The sequence below is a fragment of the Oryx dammah genome, unplaced genomic scaffold (assembly GCF_014754425.2).
Source record: "Oryx dammah isolate SB20612 unplaced genomic scaffold, SCBI_Odam_1.1 HiC_scaffold_25, whole genome shotgun sequence".
NCBI lineage: Eukaryota > Metazoa > Chordata > Mammalia > Artiodactyla > Bovidae > Oryx > Oryx dammah.
Window position 1 is genome coordinate 37,101,837 of NW_024070209.1, and position 22,722 is coordinate 37,124,558.

Consider the following 22,722-nt stretch of genomic DNA (forward strand, 5'->3'; position numbering starts at 1 on the left):
TCAAGTAAATTTTTTTTTTTTCCCTCAAGTAAAATTAACTGAGAAAAACTACTATTAACTAGTCTTAGAGGAAGAAATGAGAATTTGAGAAGAGAGTTTGACCGACAGTACAGGAAAGAAGGGGCACTGGCTAATTAAATGCCATAGACTGGCATTCTTTTCTGTGAAAGCCTTTCAGCTACAAGAAAATAAACTGTATTTGGAGGAAATGATTAGTCAATAAGTAAACATAAATCAATGGTCCAAGAATTCCTTACACATTTCCAATTATTAATCAGGTTTCTGCCCATTTCTCTCTTGGATACAGCATATAAAATGCAAATTTCAACTTGGTCAGCAGACAAACATTCTTGGAATCATGCTAATTTTTTAGTAAATTCAAACTACTAAGCACAGTTAACAAAACTAAAAAGTTAAAGTTAGAATACACAGAAGATAAAAGGCTAGCAGAAAGAACTTGCCTGCAGAGGAGTGTATCACAGGCTCAGATGCAGCAGGAAGAGCAAAAAGTGTCTCATCTGAAAAACAAATAGAATATATCCTCAGCAGAAATAAAGACAGAGCTGGAAGGAGACTAAAGAGGAGCAAGCAAGGGGTTCAGTTTGTAATGAGTTAACACAAAACTTAATCTACAGAGAAAAAGTCAAGATGGAAAGGAAAAAGTAGTACCATTAGTAGTTCCATTAATCCAGATTAAATTATAATTTACAAAATTGATTAAATGATATCCATAGAACCTATCATTTCTCAAGAGGCAATAACATGTTAACTTCATGAATCATCATGGCTTTAATACACTAATCTTTTCTTTTTATTGGTCTATGTTCAATTTTGGAGAAGATAATGGCACCCCACTCCAGTACTCTTGCCTGGAAAACCCCATGGATGGAGGAGCCTGGTAGCTGCAATCCATGGGGTCGCTAAGAGTCGGACATGACTGAGCGACTTCACTTTCACTTTTCACTTTCATGCACTGGAGAAGGAAATGGCAACCCACTCCAGTGTTCTTGCCTGGAGAATCCCAGGGACAAGGGAGCCTGGTGGGCTGCTGTCTATGGGGTCACACAGAGTTGGACACGACTGAAGTGACTTAGCAGCAGCAGCATGTTCAATTTAGAAGAACACTTTCAGAAAATCATGCATATTCTCTATTTGTTATTCTAAGTGCTTTACATGATGCAAGAACTCATTTTACTCATTATAATTCTACTGTTACAGTGTTGTTAATATCCCATTTAACAGATTAAAAAACTGAAAGACAGACAAATTAAGAAACTCACTCAGTACATAAGTAACAAAGACTCCAGCAATACATTAGTAGCAAGACTCCAGAGCTCCCTTTCTTAACCAATATATGCCGTATGTTATAAACTGTGTTTCCCCCCAAATTCATTATGCTGAAGCCCTAAGGTCCAGTGAGTCATGTTTGAAAATGGGGCCTTTCTGAGGTAAAGAAGAATACATGAGGTCATGAGGGTCGGACCATGGTCACATGAAGAGGTCATGTGAGCACACAGTGAGAAGGCAGCAACCTATACGCCAAGAAAACAGGCCTTTAGTGAAACCTAACTTGCCCACGCTTTGGCCTTAAGACTTCCCAGTCTTCATAACTGTAAGAATTAAAGTTCCCTTGTTTAAGTTACCTAGTCTATGGTGTTTTGTTATGGCAGCCCATTAATACACTACATATTGGTATATTAACCTTGTACAATATCATTTTATACCTGCTGGTAGGCAATCTTATGCAAAAGATCTTTGGTTTACACTAGAGAAAGCCCCCTAACAAAAGACAATTTGAAATAGTTTGACAGATGACAGGAGGTATTTCTTTCGCGTAGAGGACATAATAAATTTGGATACTTCTACTGGGAAGGACAAGCTAGACAAGCCTGATCAACAGGAAAAAAGAGAAATCAGAGATGTGGCTATCATGAACAAAGACTTCTTCCAAGGGTATTCCTTTCAAAGAATTCAAAATGTCACATAAAATTTAAAAACAAATTCTTCCTAGGTATGATACCTAATCCCTAGTGATTCAGTGGTGAAGAATCCAGCTGCCAACGCAGGGGACACAGGCGGGTTCAATCCCAGATCTGAGACAATCTCACGTGCCGCAGAGCAACTAAGCCTCTGTGTCACAACTACCGATTCTGCGCTTTAGAGCCTGAGAGCTGCAACTACTGACCCTGCATGCTGCAACTAGTGAAGCCCACACACCCTTGAACCCGTGCTCCACAAGAGAAGCCAGTAGAGAAACCGGTGCACCGCAACTAGAGGGTAGTCTCCACTCATCAAAACGGAAGAAAACCTCACACAGCAACAACGACCCAGCACGGCCAAAATAAATAAATAAACAATTTTAAAAAGAAATAAACACTTTTTAGATGGGTGGTGAGGTGAAATCCATGACAAGCATTTAAAAGTCTCCTATAACCCAGAACCACAGGCTGGATAGGCCACTCACCCACACCACTGAGACACTTTGCCTTATGAGATTTTATAAAATGTACACATATGCATGGGCTTCCCCGGTGGCTCAACGGTAAAGAATCTGCTTGCAAAGCAGGAGGCGCAGTTTGATCCCTGGGTTGGGAGGATCCCCTGGAGGAGGGCATGGCAACCCACTCCAGTATTCTTGCCTGGAGAATCCCATGGATAGAGGAGCCTGGTGGGCTACAGTCCCTAAGGTCGTAAAGAGTCAGACACGACTGAAGCGACCTAGCACACACACACACGCGCACATATGCATACACATTTTATTTTTTCTAATACTTAGCATTTATTTCATGCTCACTGCCAGGCCAAGGACTTTTCATACTTACTTAATCTACACATCAACCCAATGAGAAATATGAGAATTTTTACAGATGACAATCTAGTAGCTTGCTCTAAATTACACCACAGCCTAGATTTAAAATCCATGCTCCTGCTTCAGTGTACACACTTTTAAAAGATGACTTCTGTAATCTTAGTTAAATTAGTTTCTCATTTGTAAAATAATAATCTGAAAATTCCTTTCAGCTAAGATAATGAATTAAAATGTTGTACAAAACTGAGATTTGGGGGTCAAAGGAAAAAAACAAATTATTACACAGCTGCTCCACCTAAATAAAAAGTAGCAAATTCCTAACAAAATGGTTGTTTTTTTCTTCTAGACAATATAGTTAAAAAACAACTAATTCAGAGACAGTCTATTTTGAAAGTGAACTAGAAACCTGTTACATTAAAATTATAGGGAAAGCAAAATATATCTAAAATTGTGCCAAATTTTTAAAGTTTTTTTTTTTTTTCAAAATATATCCTTACTGCTATCCAGAATCACTCTTACAGTAAAAATTATATTTCTGGCACTTGGTCAAGTAATAAAGTTTACAAATTGGTAGTTGAAATATTCACTAAAAAAATTTTTTAATCCCCATTTGTAAAATGAGATTCAATCCAAAATTAGCCACAAAACAAGTATTCCATTTCTAAAAGTGCTTAGGGAAAAAAAATCCAGAAGAGATCACTAACATTTGGCCCTGAAGAAGAGAGCTATTCAGACTCTCACTAAGGCCCACTATGAATCATGGGATCAAACTGCCTGGGTCCAAATCCCAGATCCATCAATTATAAATGTACAATCCTCAGAAAGTTATTACTGAGCCTTTCTGGGCTTCATTTCCTCGTATGAAATAAGGAAAGTAATAGTAACTACCTTAAAAAGTTGTGAGAGAAGGAAGAGGAAAAAAGAAACCACTTGCTGTAAGTCAAACTGCTAGGATGCCAGAGAGCCGGGATCTGAAAAAGGTCTCTCAAGCTCAAGTGCTTTATCTTCTGAGGGATGTATTTATGCACAAATGCTTGTTGTAAATTATATATTCCTAGTTGATCAGCCCCGTAAGTTTGAGCTCCTGAAGCAAGAAAAACTGTCTCCCAGCAAATACCTTGTAATTATCCAAAATATTTGACTGTTTGCTTCTACTTCACAATGTAACATCTACACTACGTAAAATAATCTATAGATTCAATGTAATCTCTATCAAACTACCAATAGCATTTTTCACAGAAGAACAAAAACATTTCACAGTTTGCATGGAAACACCAAAGACTCCGAAAAGCCAAAGCAATCTTGAGAAAGGAAAACACAGCTGGAGAAATAAACCTTCCTGACTTCAAACTATACTACAAAGCTACAGTCATCAAGACTGTATGATGTTGACACAAAAACAGAAATATAGCCCAATGGAACAAGATAGAAAGCCCAGAGATAAACCCACATACCTATGGGCGCCTTATCTTTGACAAAAGAGGCACGAATATAAAATGGAGAAAAGATAGTTTCTTTAATAAGCGGTGCTGGGAAAACTGTACAACGACCTGTGAAAGAATAAAACTAGAAAACTTCTTAACACCATACACAAAAAAAACACTCAAAATGGATTAAAGACTTAAATGTTAGGCCAGAAACTATAAAGCTCTTAAGAGGAAAACATAGGTAATACATTCCCTGACATAAATCACAGCAAGATCCTCTATGACCCACCTCCTATAGTAATGGAAATAAAAACAAAAATAAACAAGTGGGACCTAATTAAACTTAAATGCTTCTGCACAGCAAAGGAAACAATAGTGAAAGTGAAGTCGCTCAGTCGTGTCCGACTCTTTGCGACCCGTGGACTGTAGCCCACCAAGCTCCTCCGTCCATGGGATTCTTCAGGCAAGAGTACTGGAGTGGGTTGCCACTGCCTTCTCCAGGGGATCTTCCGTACCCAGGGATCGAACCCAGGTCTCCCACATTGCAGGCAGACGCTTTAACCTCTGCACTACCAGGGAAGTCCTTAAATACAAGAACAGTCTCTCAGAAAACCTCCTATAGAGACACAGAACTTCAGATCCAAGTACTAACATCAAAGATTTCAAGGGAGGAAAGGAAGCCAGGTTAAAAGAAGAAGGGGGAGGAGGCGGGAGGTGGGGGCAAAAGGGGTGGCCTTACAGACGTCTCCTGCCACCTGCAGATACCCAGGCATTACGGGACTTTTCCCTGGGCCTCCAGAGAAGGGAGGACTGGAACTCGGTCCTACCAGATATCAGACCAGACCAGAACCGGAATTCGAGTTCTCTGCCAAGAGGAGGTGATCAGTCTCCAATCCTCAGCTCAGGCTGAGGGCCTTTCGACCAGATTCCTGCATCCAGGACCAGGGGACTAGAAAAACAGGGAAGGAGAAAAACAGGGAAGGATAAGAAGGGTTAAGGAGAGGAAAGAGAGGGAAGGGGAGAGAGGTCAATAAAGTCTCTTGTTCCTTACCAGTCGGGGCACTCTGGCCAGCTGTCCACATCAGGAGGAGACAAGGGACAAAAGGGTCCCAGTTGCGGCCACTGGGTCTGGTCCATTGGAAGGCAAGCTGGCCCCTGAGTACCCCGAGTGGTCAGGATGTCAGTCTTAGCGAAGAAGAGTCCCGCCAGAGGTGCCATTTGTTGCAGGAAGAGGGACCCCTTCCAGGGCCCGAAACTGGGCTCTTGTCTAACGCTTGGAAATGAACTGTCCAAGGAGACACATGTGCTGACAAAGCGAGAGATTTTATTGGGAAAAAGCACCCAGGTGGAGAGCAGTAGGGTAAGGGAACCCAGGAGAACTGCTGGGAAACAATAAACAAAATTAAAAGACGACTCTCAAGATGGGAGAAAATAAGTGCAAATGAAGCAACTGACAAAGGATTAATCTCAAAAATACAAAAGCACAAATCCAAAATCTAAAATGCACAATATAAAATCACAATATAAAAGCTCAGAAAAACAAAAACAGCCCAATCAAAAAGTGGGCAGAAGACCTACACAGACGTTTCTCCATAGAAGATATACAGATGGCCAATAAACACGAGAAGACACTCAACATCATTCATTATTGGAAAAATGCACGTCAAAACTATAACTAGGTATCACCTCACACCACTCAGAATGCCCATCATCAAAAAAAACCTACAAACAATAAATGCTGGAGGGGATGTGGAGCAGAGAGAACCCTCCTGCACTGTTGGTGGGAATGTAAAATGATACAGCCATTATGGCAAACAGTAGGGACATTCCTTAAAAAAAACCAGAAATAAATCTATCACAGGACCCAACAATCCCATTCTTGAGCATACACTCTGAGGAAACCACAATTCTAAAAGACACATGTACCCTAATGTTCACTGCAGCACTATCTACAATAGCCAGGACATGGAAGCAACCAAGATGTCCATCAACAGACAAATGGATAAAGCAGATGCAGTATATGTACACAATGGAAATTTACTCAGCCATTAAAAAGAACGAATTTGAGTTACTCTTAGTGAGTTGGATGAAGCTACAGCCTAGTATATAGAGGGAAGTAAGTCAGAAAGAGAAAAACAAATATCATATATTAACACATATATATGGAAACTAGAAAAATGGTATTCATGAACCTACCTGCAGGGAAGAAATGGAGACATAGATGCAGAAAACAGACTTGTGGATAGAGAGGTGGAAGAAGAGGGTGGGACGAATGGAGAAAGTAGCATCAACACATACAGACTGTAAGTGTAAACTACTGGTGGGAAGTTGCTGTGTAGCACAGGGAACCCAGTTTGGTGCTCTGTGATTAACTAGAGAGGTGGGATGAGGGGACGGGAGGTTCAACAGGGAGGAGATATACATATAATTGTAGCTGATTTGAATTGTATGGTAGAAACCAACATAATACTGCAGAACAATTTTCCTCCAATTAAAAAATAAATTTAAAAAGGAGTCAAAAGTAAAAGAAGGACAGATTTTTAAAAAATGAGAAACAAAAAACAAAGAAACCAAAACCTTAGCCATCAATCTCATCTGTACTATTTGAACAGACAGCCAGAGAAATAATAAATATTAGGGACTTAATTACATCCAAACTAAGTTAAAAACATGATGGCATATTGAAAAAACAAAAACAAGTTTTCACTAAATAGGCAAAAGGAATCTAGAACTCATTAAATCTCTCCCCTACAGCCATCAAAAAGGACAATTTGGTTTATTTTCTTGCTCAAAAGACATTTACGAGCTCCTGGTTATACATTGAATTATACCAAAAACTCTTAGACATATTAAGGCCTGCACCGAAAAAGTGGAAGTGTTAGTCACTCCGTTGTGTTCGACTCTTTGCGACCCCACAGACTGTAGCCCTGCCAGGCTCCTCTGTCAATGGAATTTTCCAGGCAAGAATCCTGGAGTGAGGCGCCATTCCCTTCTTTCCAAAGGGTCTTCCTGAACCTGAGTCTCCCGCACTGTAGGCAGATTCTTCACCATGTGAGCCACCAGGGAAGCCCCAACTTACCTGAAATCTCAACATATTATCTACACCAATCAAACAAACTTCTTCCCATTCAAACCCATGCTTCCCTCTCCTGCACACCTGAATATTAACATCCAGTAATGCTCAAATTCACCATATTCAGCCCCAATAACTTTCTAAAATATACTCAATCTTACCTTATTTTTGTTAATCCTCTGCATTTTTACTTACCAAAGCTCAGAGTAACTTACTTAAAGTAACTTATTCGAAGCTTAGTTAATGACAAAGCTAGAAATTTGACATTTAAACTATAATCAGATATGCACTGATTTCCTACTACCCTCAGTAAAAGGAACAGAGTCACTGAATGACTTATAACAACAGTATGAGAGATTTCCAAATGATCTATTCCTCACAGAGGCCCTAATGCCAGATTCCTTTCCTTACCAAAGCCTAAAATTAGAATATAAGTTTAGACTAACTGCCTCAGGACTACAAACTCTGAAGGCTACCAAACAATAATCAGTTTCAAAATTAAAATTCACTAGAGAGATTTCTTTTTTAAAGTAAATCACTTCTCAAAAAAAGTAAAAATGGCATTATCAATTTTGAATTTGTTACTGGTAAACTGGAAAAACATATACACTATCACAATCTCCGGAGAAGGGCATGGCATTCTTGGCTGGAGACTCCCAAGGACAGAGGAGCCTGGTGGGAGTCCATGGGTTCGCAAAGAGTCGGACATGACTGAAGCAACTTAGCACGCATCACAATCTCACCAACGTCCACACATTCTTATGCTGAGTGTTTCCCCTGACACATTTATTTCAAAACCAACTGGTCAGTAAAATCATGCCTAGTTTAGAAAACAAGGAAAATAAACTGCATTTTAAAGTCATGGAGAAGAACCTTTGCCTCTGGCTATGAGAGTAATTTTATCACACTAACCCTTCCAACATCAACAGCTATAATACTGGGCAAAATATATGAAGCAACTGTCCTGCGACACTGGACCACAGGCAGCACAGGAGTATAATTCCTAAGAAGAGGGAAGCACACCAGCCAAGTGCCCTGGCTTTCTGAAGGCACTTGCTGTCAACAGCACATGGCAGAGCCACCCAAGGATACTGCACTCTTGCTGGGCAGAGGAAGCTGTTGAGTTGTCTGGAATTTGTGGAGCAGGGTGACATACAAAGGAAAGCTTCAAAGAAAAGGAGCTCCAGAAATCTAGACAGCTGTTTCCTTTAAACCTTTGGCTGAATGCAATGCTGCACATACACATCACAAGACTTACCAAGACCCGGCAGACTAATCTATGATCAAGCTGTGAACTGCGTGGATATTCTGGGTCAGACTGTGCTGTAAGGTCTGACCTAAAAGTGCCAGTCAGAGTGCAGAGAGTTCATGAACATCCCAAGCATAAAAATATGATTCCAGAAAAGGTACACCTTAAGAGTGGGACTACGTAACCCTAAAGTAAGGGATACTCTAGGTCAAGACAGCAATTATGGCTCACGGGCCAAAGCTGTATTGGAAAAAGGCCATTCGTGTGTCATTTGCCTATGGCTACTTCTGCACTATAAGGGCAAAGAGTAGTAGTTAGATAGAACCTGTATGACCTGCAAGCCTAAAATATTTACTACTCTGCCCTTAAAGAAAAAGTAAGTCACTGCTCTAGACCCACACAAATTTTAAAATCAAGACTTGAAAAGATCAAAGTGATCTGTCAGCAACCAACTGTCTGCCAAAATGAAACTATCACCATATCCATGACAAGCAGCATAAAATTAAAAAATTACTGGACAAGAAAAGAAGAAAATATGAGAGTAAGAAAAAACAGCCAATATAAACAAAAAGAAATAGTGTAAATGTTGCATTAATGAATATTAATTGGAAATTAAATAGCTTTCAAAAATTCCTAAATATGTACAGTAAAAGACCATCATAATGGGTGAACAGAGAATCTTGATAGAAAAACAGACTAGAAAAAGAACCAAATGGAAATGCTATAACTGAAAATTACATTAATCTAAAGAAAACTTACCCAGATGAGCTTAAAAGTAGATTGGACAATGGAGAAGATAAAATCAATAAATTTAAACAAAGAGTAACAGAAACTATCCAAACTGAAGCACAGTATGAAAAACAAAAAGCTGGGGGCAGATAAATGAACAGTCTCAATAACTGGTGAGAAAATCAAGCAGTTAGTTCAGTCAGTTCAGTTCAGTTGCTTAGTTGTGTCCGACTCTTTGCGACCCCATGAATTGCAGCACACCAGGCCTCCCTGTCCATCACCAACTCCCGGAGATTACCCAAACTCATGTCCATCGAGTCGGTGATGCCATCCAGCCATCTCATCCTCTGTCATCCCCTTTTCCTCCTGCCCCCAATCCCTCCCAGCATCAGAGTATTTTCCAATGAGTCAACTCTTCGCATGAGGTGGCCACAGTACTGGAGTTTCAGCTTCAGCATCAGTCCTTCCAATGAACACCCAGGACTGATCTCCTTTAGGATAAACTGGTTGGATCTCCTTGCAGTCCAAGGGACTCTCAAGAGTCTTCTCCAACACCACAGTTCAAAAGCATCAATTCTTCAGCGCTCAGCCTTCTTCACAGTCCAACTCTCATATCCATACATGACCACTGGAAAAACCATAGCCTTGACAAGACGGACCTTTGTTGGCAAAGTAATGTCTCTGCTTTTGAATAAGCTGTCTAGGTTGGTCATAACTTTTCTTCCAAGGAGTAAGTGTCTTTAAAGTCTGACACTGTTTCCACTGTTTCCCCATCTATTTCCCATGAAGTGATGGGACCAGATGCCACGATCTTCATTTTCTGAATGTTGAGCTTTAAGCCAGCTTTTTCACTTTCCTCTTTCACTTTCATCAAGAGGCTTTTTAGTTCGTCTTCACTTTCTGCCATAAGGGTGGTGTCATCTGCATATCTGAGGTGATTGATATTTCTCCCGGCAATCTTGATTCCAGCTTGTGTTTCTTCCAGTCCAGTGTTTCTCATGATGTACTCTGCATAGAAGTTAAATAAGCAGGGTGACAATATACAGCCTTGACGTACTCCTTTTCCTATTTGGAACCAGTCTGTTGTTCCATGTCCATTCTGTTGCTTCTTGATGTGCATATAGGTTTCTCAAGAGGCAGGTCAGGTGGTCTGGTATTCCCATCTCTCTCAGAATTTTCCAGTTTATTGTGATCCACACAGTTAAAGTATATGTAAAATGGAGTCCCCCCAAAAGACAATAATATAGGGGGGAAAATTATGATTATTAATGGTCTAAAATTTGACAATTGTGATAGAAAATACCAGCCACTGAAGCTCAATGAACTACAACCAGGATAAACACAAAACCACAAAGAGATAACTGTAGAGATCAAATTACTGAAAACCAAAAACAAAAAAATCTTAAAAACAAAGGGAAAGGGCAGGCAAACAATATTAAGAATGACCTGACTTCTCAATTGGATACAGTGTAACCCAAAAGATAATAGAACATTGTTGTTCAGTCACTAAGTCATGTCAGACTCTTTGTGACCCATGGACTGGAGCACACCAGGCTTTCCTGTCCTTCACTATCTCCCAAAGTTTACTTAAACTCACTTCCATTGATTTAGTGATGTTATCCAACCATCTCTTCCTCTGTCACTCCCTTCTTCCTCCTGAGCTCCATCTTTTCCCAGCATCAGGGTCTTTTCCAATGTGTCTTTCACATCAGGTGGCCAAAGTATTGGAGCTTCAACATCAGTCCTTCCAATGAGTATTCAGGGCTGACTTCCTTTAGGATTGACTGGTTTGATCTCCCTGCAGTCCAAAGGACTCTCAAGAGCCTTCTCCAGCAACACAATTTGAAAACACCAAATCATGGGCGCTCAGTCTTCTTTATGGTCCAACTCTCAGACCCATACATGACTACTGGAAAAACCACAGCTGGGACTATACAGATCCTTGTTGGCAAAGTTATGTCTCTCTGTTTTTTAATATGCTGTCTAGGTGTCATAGCTTTCCTTCCAAGGAGCAGCTGCAGTCACCATCCTCAGTGATTTTGGACCCCAAGAAAATAAAATTTGTCACTGTTCCCACTTTTCCCCCTTCTATTCGCCATGAAGTGATGGGACCAGATGCCATGATCTTAGCTTTCTGAATAATGAGTTTTTAAGCCAGCTTTTTCACTCCCCTCTTTCACCCTCATCAAGAGGCTCTTTAGTTTCTCTTCACTTTCTGCCATAGAGGGGTTATCATCTGCCTATCTGAGATTGTTGATATCTCTCCCTGCAATCTTGATTCCAAGTTGTGATTCATCCAGCCTGGCATTTCACATGATGTACTCTGCACATAAGCTGAATAAGCAAGTGACAATACACAGCCTTGACATACTCCTTTCCCAGTTCTGAACCACTGATTCCTTAATTCACCAGTCTGCTCATTAAATTGATAAACTGAAAGTCAGTACTTACAGAACTGGGCAAGTGCAAAGGAACCAAACATTCCAGTCCCCCAACATACTGAATACACTATCAGGTGAGGTCAAACAAAACAACCCTACGCCATCTCATTTCAGCTCCCATACAGTAAACAAGTATTCTTTTAGCAGTCTATTCAGCGCCCCACTGTTTACATTTCTATGCTTTTTTGTTGGTGATTCTGATGTGGGCCCTAAGCATAGTGCTGAAGTACTATCTCGTGTTCTTAAGAGCAAGAAGATAATGATGTACCTTACAGACGAAACACATGTTTTAGATAAGGTTCATTCAGACATGAGTTATAGTACTCTTGGCCATGAGTTCAATATTAATGAGTCTACAATATATATTAAATAATGTGTTTCTTTAAATAGAAACACACTTAAAATAAAGTTATATACTTATCATTAACAAAAACGCAATGAGGTTCACAGGAACCTAACCCTGTATTTCCCCAAGTGACAATGATTCAGTCACTATCTGCTAATTCAGTACCTTCTGTGATTTTATAGACCATAATTATTACAAACAATAAAATTAACTGTATTCGTCAAAAAAATCCTTCAAAAATAAAGATGAATTAAGATGTTAGAAATAAAAGATGAAAACAAAAAATGAAAGATTTCATCACCAAGGAACCAGAACAACAAGCAATGTTAAATGAAGGTCTTCAGAAAGAAGGAAAAAAGATACCATACAGAAATCCGAATCTCCATAAAGGAATGAAGAGGGCAGAATTGGTAAATATATGAGTAGATACAAAATAGTCTCACTTCCTCATTTCCTTACAGAAAAGGTAAGTATATGAGTAAATATAAAGTATTCTCATATCTTAATTTCTTTCAAGAATAACTGATTTTTGAAGCTTAAATAACTACACTATAGAGAGAATTAAAATGACAATGACAATAAAAGCACGAAGGATGGAAGGAATATACAGAAGTACCAAAAAAAAAAAAGCAGATGGAACTAAGAGAGAAGAGACTTAAATGAGCTATACTAATAATTACACTGAATGTAGTAAACTGCTCCAATTAAAAGGCAGAGATTTTCAGACTAGATGAAAACCCTACTATATGCCACTTACAGGACACACACTTTAAATATAAAAAAACAGGAAGGTTAAAAGTAAAAGGATGTGAAAGGATATACGATCCAAGTACTTATCCTACAAAATATAGAATGGCGATATTAATGTCGAACAAAACAGATTCAAACAAAAAAAGTATTACCTTGAGATTATCAGAGGTAAACAGGAGCATTTGATAATGATAAAAGAGCAAAAAGACATGCTAAATAGATATATAACAACACTATAGGTTACACAGGAAAGGTGTAATGGAAAATCATGAAGCCAAAACTAAAGGGAGACAAGGACAAATCTACAAACATTATTTAAAAATTTTAACACTCAACTCTCAGTTAACTGATAGACTAGACACACATGCACATATGCACATTCTATAAACAAGGATATAGACGGTTTAGACAACACCCCAATAAACTGACTGACTTCATTATAGAGCACTACAACCAGTAACAGAATACACATTCTGCTCAAGTACACATGGAACGTATACCAAGATAAACCATTCCCTGGTCTACAAGGTAAATCTCAATCCCAGGATTGAAATCATGCAGTACATGTTCTCTGACCACATGAATTCAGCTGAAATCAGTAAAACAGAAAAATTCTGGAAAACCCCTCAAATGTCTGGAAATTAAACACACAATTCTAAATAGCTGATGCATCAAAGAATGTACCACAGGAAAAATTAAACAATAATTTAAATCAAATGATAATGGACATCTGCAGAATACAACTAAGGTAATGCTTAGAGAGAAGTTTATAGCTCTAAATGCTCTTAGAAAAAAGGGTTAAAGGTAAAGCTTCCACCAAAGGAAACTAGGAAAAGAGCATGTAAATCCAAATAAACAATAGAAAATAAATAAAATAACAGCAGAAACCAATGATACAGGGAACATGCAAACTAAAGAGAAAAGTCAATGAAACCAAAAGTTGGTTTGTTAAAAAGATTAATAGAATTGATAATCCCTAAAATGATTAAGAAAAAGAGAGGAAAATACATATTGGAAATAAAAGAGGGACTAGCTTTATAACTTCTAAAAAGGTAAGAGGTTACACAAACAGGTCTATGCCAATAAATCAGACAACTTAGTGTTGAGTGGACAAATTCCTTAATGTTCCCTCATAAAGATGAAATAGTCAAGTTCCTTGCAAAGCATACATTTCCAAAACTGACACAAGCTGAAACTGAAAATCTGAATAGCCCTATATCACATTAAAATAGTATACCTTTAATTTAAAACCGTCTCCACACAGAGAACTCCAAGGCCAGATAGCTTCACTGTGTGTGTGTGTTCTCAGCCGCTTCAGCTGTGATTCTTTGCCACCCTATGGACTTTAGCCTGCCAGGCTTCTCTTTGTCTGTGGGATTCTCCAAACAAGAATACTGGAGTGGGTTGCCACTTCCTCCTCCTGGGGATCTTCCCAGCCCAGAGATCTCTTGCAAGTGGATTCTTTACCCACTTACCCACCTAGGAAGCCCCATCAATAATAAATTCTATAAACACTGAAGGATGCTTACACAAACTTTTTCAGTATATTAAGGAAGAGGAAGCACTTCCCAAAATGTTTCATAGATTTATGCACTAATACCAAAACCAGACAGAATTATTACAAGAAAATAAAAAATACAGAAAAATAAGGACTTCCCTGGTGATCCAGTGGCTAAGACTACGAGATCCAAATGAACTCCCAGGGGCACGGGTTTGATCCCTGGTCAGGGAATCAGATTCCACAGGTTGCAACTAAAGATCCTGCATGTTGCAACAAAGACCCAGCTCAGCCAAATCAGTCAAAAAAAAACAAAAAACAAAAAAAACACACACACACACAATGAGAAAAAAAGAAACAAAACTATTTTTTAAAAAATAGAGAAAAATATTCCTTACACAAGGCATGCAAAATTGTTAGCAAAATATCAGCTAATTGAATTCAGAACTTGGTAGAAGAATAAAACTCTCAATTTAATAATGATGTTCATTAGTTGAGACTGAGAAGTTCTAAAGACTTTGTGAAAGGGACTTACATGATAGGTTTAGTTATATTTAATAAACTCCCTTAGAACAAAGATGAACAGAATTTTAAACAAGTAAATTCCCTCTGAGATCAAAGACTCCAGTAGATTTTTAAAAATTGTTAATGCTTTAGGTCAGCTTCACCTAGGGCTGTCAGTACACTAAGATAAATAAATTTAATAATGGTGCCTTCAATTAGTGAAGTTTATAAGTTAATCTATAAAGTTCAGGAGGAAAAAAAGAGGTTTTTTTCTCTTTTCACAAAAGCAGCTGACAGGTTTGTAAATATATGATTGTTCCTACAGTAAAACCACAGGAGTCCTCTGGTTTTAAGAGAGCAGAAAATATTTCACAGGAAGGGGTTTGTATTCTTTCCTTATCTGCCACATGTACCTCTCATAACTACAGTCTCTACTCATCTATAAGTCTCCACACTCAGCTCTAAATCTGGTTTTAAAAAGGAGTATGCTAACTTTCCTTAATATTGAACTCCCAAGAGACCACCAATATGACCAGCCTACTGCCAAATCTGTTTGAACAAAACTGTATAAGCCTTCATCTATTGTAATAAGAACAAGTCATTAAAGAAGTAATTTTTAGAGAGCCACATAAGGATTCAGAGACTGCTGAAAAGATAATCCAATGTTTAGCAGCTACAGCTCCTACTACAGGAGTAGGAGTAACATCCACTGTACTACCGTTTGGCATTATCTACCAACATTTTCAATGCTTATACCCTTTGAATCAGTAATTCCACTTATGTGAATTTATTCTACAACACACACACAACAGCATGTATTTGCAAAGAAGTATATATAAAGGTGCTCACAACAATGTTACTTCTAACAGAAAAAGCTGAAAATAACCTAATTAACTATCAATAAGAGACTGGTTAAATAAAAGAGAACATTCATACACCTTGCATTTTTAAATAAATTAATGCTTTAATTCGTAAGACTTGGGATTTTTTTTTTCTTTCTGGCCACACCACAATGCGGAATTTCCCTGACTAGGGACTGAACATGTGCCCCCTGCAGTGGAAGCACAGTCTTAACCACTGGACAACCAGGCAAGTACCAAGACTTGGGACTTTCATTTGAGAGAAAATATTTCAGTACTTCTAGAGCCATACTCCTTGGAAGGAAAGTTATGACCAACGTAGATAGCATATTAAAAAGCAGAGACATTACTTTGCCAACAAAGGTCCGTCTAGTCAAGGCTATGGTTTTTCCTGTGGTCATGTATGGATGTGAGAGTTGGACTGTGAAGAAAGCTGAGTGCCGAAGAATTGATGCTTTTGAACTGTGGTGTTGGAGAAGACTCTTGAGAGTCCCTTGGACTGCAAGGAGATCCAACCAGTCCATGCTAAAGGAGATCAGTCCTGGGTGTTCTTTGGAAGGAATGATGCTAAAGCTGAAACTCCAATACTTTGGCCACCTCATGCGAAGAGTTGACTCATTGGAAAATACTCTGATGCTGGGAGGGATTGGGGGCAGGAGGAAAAGGGGATGACAGAGGATGAGATGGCTGGATGGCATCACCGACTCGATGGACATGAGTTTGAGTGAACTCCAGGAGTTGGTAATGGACAAGGAGGCCTGGCATGCTGCGATTCATGGGGTCGCAAAGAGTCGGACACAACTAAGCGACTGAACTGAACTGAACTGAGAGCCATACAAAATGCAGATCGGGATTCATCTGTAATATTAGCTCAACAAATACCTGACTGCCTATGCCACATCTAAGGGACTGTGCTCAGCAATGGAGAGATAATGCATGTAGTCCTTTCCCTCAAGGTAAAAAGGTAATACAGTCCCTTTCCTCAAGGAACATATAATCTGGGGAACAGAAATGAGTGAACGTACCATTCCCATATATATAGTATGGTGAGGTAAGAACAGAATGTTATGGGAATGCATGAGTAAAGTGATTTAAAAATTTTAAATCACCATTCCAAGAAACAAAAAATCATTAGTTTAAATGTGAAATTATCAATTCCTCCTTTAGAGCTGAAAGAATGATGAGGCCTTCAGTCTGAGAAAACTCTAGCATCAGTAGAGCTGGGTCCTCCCACAGTGCATGCCTATGTTCTACATTAGCTAGCCACAAAGGTCACACTCACTCACTTAAACACTGGTGATGAATTATGGTTCTGCTCTTATAGTTCCCATCCCTGGGGCTGTCACCCCCAGAGGAATCTTCTAGGGTCTATATTTAGAAACAGGAATAAAAATTCTCAAAGAATACACTATAAAAACAGTGTATCTACCAACATTTGCTTCTACTTCGAGGTCCCAGGGTAAAAATCAAGAAATATCATCCATTTGGTTGGTACTTTTATTCTGGGCTAGCAAAGGACCTTTAAAATGTGCCATTTAAACTGGGGCTTTGCAACAGCAGTGTTTCAAATAGTGTTTCTAAGTATATTATGAAATAACTACACATAATACAGAGCCAATTATTAGACAATAGGTGTGTGTGTGCTAAGTCACTTGAGTCATGTCAGACTCTTTGCCACCCTATTGTAGCCTGCCAGGCTCCTCTGTCCATGGGATTCTCCAGGCGAGAATACTGGAGTGGGTTGTCATGCCCTCCTCCAGGGGATCTTTCCAACCCAGGGATCAAACCTGAGTCTCTTACGTCTCCTGCAATAGCAGGCGGTCCTTTACCACTAGCGCCACCTGGGAAGCAAGCACACACAGGTAACATAGTAATCTTCCAAGTTTACAGAAATAGTGTTAAGATAGCATGTTTCTAAATGTTATTTCACATAATTAGATAGTTATTAAAGGTTCAATATAACTTCATCACTTCATTTTAAAAAGGATTTGAGGAAGCTTGTTAGTTACTAAAAAGAACTATAAATTTGACACTGAGCTTCCTAGGAACCAATCTGAAAAGTAATTAACTTTATCCGTAAGTCAGACATGACTTAGCAACTAAACAACAACAAGCACACCATCTGTTCCCAACTTTTATTCCTAGTCAGAAAATTAGAAATAGTTAACAAGAGAATTATTCAGAGCCTCTATATCCATCAGTTTCATTCCTTGTTAACATTTTCTAGATAAAAATGAAGGGAGGATGGGAAATGGATTTTGACAAAACATCTCTTTCTTTGGTGACAACTACTTCCTGGGAATGTCACATCACTGTTTACTTGAACTTCATGTTAAAGACTAATATTTAAACTATATAAACTATATATCACTCAGAATATTTTAATACTCCTATCGTGCTTCTATACTGATATAATAATAAATGACTATAAAAATGACTAATTATTTTTAATCCTTAAGCCATATAATGAGCCATATTATACTGTACTTATGAGCAATATCCAAATCTATACAAATTTCCATTTCAACAACTTTGGATAGTCTCTGAAAATGATTTAAAAACCACCAACATTCTATTCTTTGTATCCACGGCCTCCAAGTCCTATCAGTTCTCTTTCATAAAACAACTTCTTAACCTAACTATAAAAACAGACTCAGAGCCAAAAAACTCATACTTCCTAAAGTTTCTTATATTCCTCCCTATATTCCATTTCCACTAAATGAACGAGTTCAGGCTCTACTCACCTCTCTCAGAACTACTGTGAAAGATTTCTAAATAGTTTCCATTTTTTCTTTCCAACCTATCTTGAAAATTGCCAATTCACTTTTCTAACACTGCTTTCATTATTCCATGCCTCAGTTCAATAATTTTTGATGGCTTCCCAATGCTGAAAGCAGTAATTCAGGAAAAGGATGATAAATAATGAAATAACATCATATTTTGGAAAAAACAACAAAAACATTTTTTGCCTCATAATTTAAATTGCCAAGGGCAAGGGCAACTGTGGATGGCAGAACATGAATAAAAGCAGGATGATAAAACCCTAAATCCTTAACTTGGCATTTGACACCCTTCAGAATCCAGATCTATCACACATTTTACTGGTTTAAAGAACATGTCCAGAGATCAGCTCAACGCCATCCTTAATGAATGGTCTGCATCTCTCAACTCAAATTTCTATCCAGTTTCCCTTGCATGTTCTCAAAGCCTAGGTTAAACAACCATCATTTTAACCTGAAGCCAATGTTTCTCCATGAAAAACACTCCGCAGGGGAAAGACTTCAGTCTTTCAGCATGGCGATGCTCCAAGTACTGATACAACAGCAAACAGCAAAATTACAATTTCTCAAATAAGGGAAATCAGCACTTACTCAAGAAGAGGTTAAACAACAATATGAAATACACAAGTGTCAGGGATCTACCATATGCAGTAACATAAACCGTCCTCCAGTCAGACTGCTCTATGTCTCTAACTATGCTCTGCACATTTCTCACCTCTTTGTCTTTACTCACGTCCATCCTTTTAGTTTCTCTCAATCTTCAAAACTGTATTTCTGCTCCAAAACCCCAATATAATTAAGGAGCACATTTCTAAAATAAACAATCTTTCAAAAAGCGAAAATGTTTACCATGGCCTATTAGAGACTTCAAATGACCTAAGTGTAGTCTACCACCCCACTCTCGCCTTAGCACTCTCACTAGTCTTCTCACTAGCTTCTCAAACATACATTACTGCCGCAGGGCTTTTGCCTCCCAGGAGCTTTTTGGAAATTTTTTTATATCTGCAGCTTAAATCTCACCTCCTCAGAAAGGCCTTTCTCAGTGCCACCCTATCTAAAAAGGTTCCCACACATCTCAATAATTTTCCACAACATCATCCTTCCTATGCTGCTCATAACACTTAACACTATTCTCAGTTCCTTAATCAGGTGTTTATTATTCTGTATTCCTCTAATGGGGAACACATCTGTCTTGCTGACTGCTCTATTTTCCTAGCCTAGAATAGTGCCTCTGTAGGTAAATCAATAACCAGCTGCAGGAAAGAAATGTTAAGAAAGCCAGACTCAGTGACATGGTTTAACTATCTGACCATAATTACAGTATTCCTTTATGTCCTAAAGGAACTAAAATTTCTAGATAGGCAACATCAATACAAAATTAGGGAGCCATGTAAAGACAGAATCGCTAAGTGACGCAATATTCTCTCCTTTGTCTTCCAAAGTTAGTATTCCTAAAGTCAAAATACAGAAAGAATGCTGTCACCTCCTGACTCTCCAAGGTTCAAAGAACAGAACTCTTTTGTTGCCACATAGGAATACAATATGAAAAATCAGTTTGCTTTTCTTAATCATTAAATTTATCATTTGTAAATGTCTTATTACTTGATATTTTTCCACCTCACTTTAGTTTCTCGAAATGTGTTTTCACTCAAAAAAAGGAAAACTTGAGTTACTTCTCACATTCTAATTATCTGTAGTGTAGTAATTAATGTTTTGAGTAATGCTGTGGGGTATGTCAATATCACTATTGACTTATTTTCTTCCTTGTGGTGCAAGAGTGAGCTGAAGAAAAAAAAATTCTTCCATGATCTCCCACTGAGTATCTTTTTCTAGAAAAACAACCGTTTCTAAAATCCTACAAGGCTATGACAATTTCTCACCTGGCTGTTACACTACCTGATTCTTGATCCTTGCCTTTTTACACATAAAGGTCCTACTTCTAGTGCGACGCTTTCTGTCCCCAAACTAACCAGCTACTTGTTAATAAGTTAATTAACGTGTCTAATAGGATGAATTCTCAACCTCTAACAAACTTTTTTCTCTTCCAAAAAAAAAAATCTCCCAAAATGAAAAGGATAATAAAACAATTTTTCCTAATAATAGTAATAACAAACAATCAAGTGCTGGTAAATGAAAAGACTTGAAAACTATTTACGGACAATGCAAATCTGTCTCTGCAGCCCTAAAATATGTTACTTCTACGAAACAGTATTTCTAACCAACAGATGAAAACGTCTGTCTGAAAACATTTCATTAAGTCCCATGGTAAATCTGCCACAAGTTCAACTGTCCTCTTCCCGCCAGGGAATCCACAGGTTTCCCCTTCTTTGGGAATGTCAACCATTTTGCCTTTTCCTTTTATCTCTACGATTCAATTACGATACATTAAGAGACTAAACCTGTGCATCCTAACAACTATTCCCCTCCTTCTGCGGCAGAGCTCCCGGCAGAACTGCGCCCCCTTGGAACACGGTGCCCAGGTCCCATTTCCCCGGCGCCGTTAAGCTGGTGGTAAATAGCCACATCACAACCCGGGTAAACTGGGCGGTGGCAGGACCTCGCGCAACTCCGCTCCCCAATTCTCCACGCGTCACACCACTGGAGGCGCTCTCCCTTCACTGCAGTCAGGTCAATGTGGACGTTTTCCACTGGACCGGCTCCCCACGAGCGCGGGGCCGGGGCGGGGGAGATGAAGAGCATGGGGCCAGCCAAGCCAAGGAAGGGGTGAGGAGAGGGGCCAGGGCTGAATGCAGGCAAAGACCAGCAAGAAACTGCGTCTTTTACCCAGGAGCAACCTAGTTGGGCAGACAAAAGATTAGGGCCGCCAAGGCCTTCCATCCTCACCCCGGAACCAAGGCAGCCCGATGAATCCACACCCCTAGTTCCCTCATTACAGACCCAGTTCCTGCAAGGGGTGGGTTCCTAACTTCCCCGACCCGGTGGAATGGAGAGCAGACAGAACAACCCGGGAGCGCTCGAGGCGCACGTGCTCCCCGATACCCAGACGGACAATAAAGAGTAAGCCCGGGCTTCCTCTGCCGCCCCACCCTGCTCCCCGCGGCTCCCACCAGCGGGGGCGCCTTCGCCCAAAGATCTGCAGACAAAGCCCCCTCCGGATGGAGAGAAGGGCAGGGTCCAGGCTTTAGGGGCTGCGCACAAAAGAGGGAGGGGCGCGAGGGGCGCGAGGGGCGGCGCGAGGCGGAGGGCGCGGCACTCACCCACTGAGCCGGAGGAGCCCCTGCGTTTGGGCGCGGCCGGCGTGGAGGGGGGCGCGGCGGGGGCTGGGGCAGCCGGGGTCCACGAGGGCTCGGCCTGAGGGCTCACGTCGGCCGGTGGAGGAGGGGGAGGCCGGGCCGGAGGCTCCTCGTCCTCAGAGAGCTTGGAGTGCGAGTCTGCTCTAATGGAGGGTGGGGAGGGCGCGGGCACCGACGACGACACGGGGCTCGGGTCCCAAGACGGCTGCCGCTCCGGAGCGGCGAGGGGCGCGGCCGGCAGTGGCCCCCTGGGCGCCGGGGGCACGAAATCATTGCCGAAGTCCAGCAGGGGCGCGCTAGCCGGGGTGGCGGCGGCTGCGGCCACCGGGGCCGCCGACAGCGCGGCGGCGGGCTTCCTCTCTAGCACCTCCAGCTCCTCCAGGTCCTCGTCCTCGTCCTCGTCTTCCTCCTCCTCCTCTTCCTCTTCGTCCTCGGGCTCCTTTACGAACTGGTACTTGAATGCGGGCTGAGGCCGAGGCGGGCTGTCCGAGGACGAGGAGACCAGAGGCGACTGGTCCATGTCTTCCATGGCTGGCAGGTCAGAGGTGATGCTGCAGCTGCTGCCTCCGCCGGAGAAGCTTCTTCTCAGAGCCGCGGGCGGTTGTGGGGGATGGGGAGGACTGAGAGGGGCAGGGCCCAACGAGCCGAGGGACCTGCAGTGGCGACAGCTCCCGGAACAATGAGACTGCTCCTCCAGCCTCCGCGCCCGTGATGCGCCACCCGCCCCGTCCGCAGTTGCCGCCGCCGCCGCCCAGATGAGAGAAGGAGAGAGGCCAGCCGACGCTCCGCCCAGTTTGGCGTGACACCCTCCCAGTCAGGGAGAGGGAGGCAATAACGCGGGAGGGAGTGAGCCAATCGGCGAAGAAATAGAGTTGACGGGCAACCAGTCGGCCCAACAGAAAAGGAAAAAGACGAAAGTGGGTGGGTCTCACTGCACTTCCTCTCTCTTACCGGCTCGGGTGGGTTCGATGGGCGGGGTTTGGAGCTGGGAACCCCACCGAC

At 40.7% G+C, this 22,722-nt stretch overlaps 1 protein-coding gene across 2 annotated transcripts in view; it reads right to left on the reverse strand.

The window, feature by feature from the left end:
* RTN4 (reticulon 4) overlaps positions 1-22,502 on the reverse strand; it is a 74,286-nt gene extending 51,784 nt beyond the window's left edge. Inside the window, exons 1-2 of one of the 2 annotated variants that reach the window (XM_040224845.1) lie at positions 21,685-22,502; positions 462-518 (exon numbers count right to left, since the gene is read on the reverse strand). In XM_040224845.1, the coding sequence (XP_040080779.1) occupies positions 462-518; positions 21,685-22,249 (622 nt within the window). In that variant the 5' untranslated portion in view covers positions 22,250-22,502. The remainder of the gene's footprint in view (positions 1-461; positions 519-21,684) is intronic. The other variant, XM_040224846.1, reaches the window with a different exon arrangement.
* Between the last annotated feature and the right edge of the window lie 220 nt (positions 22,503-22,722).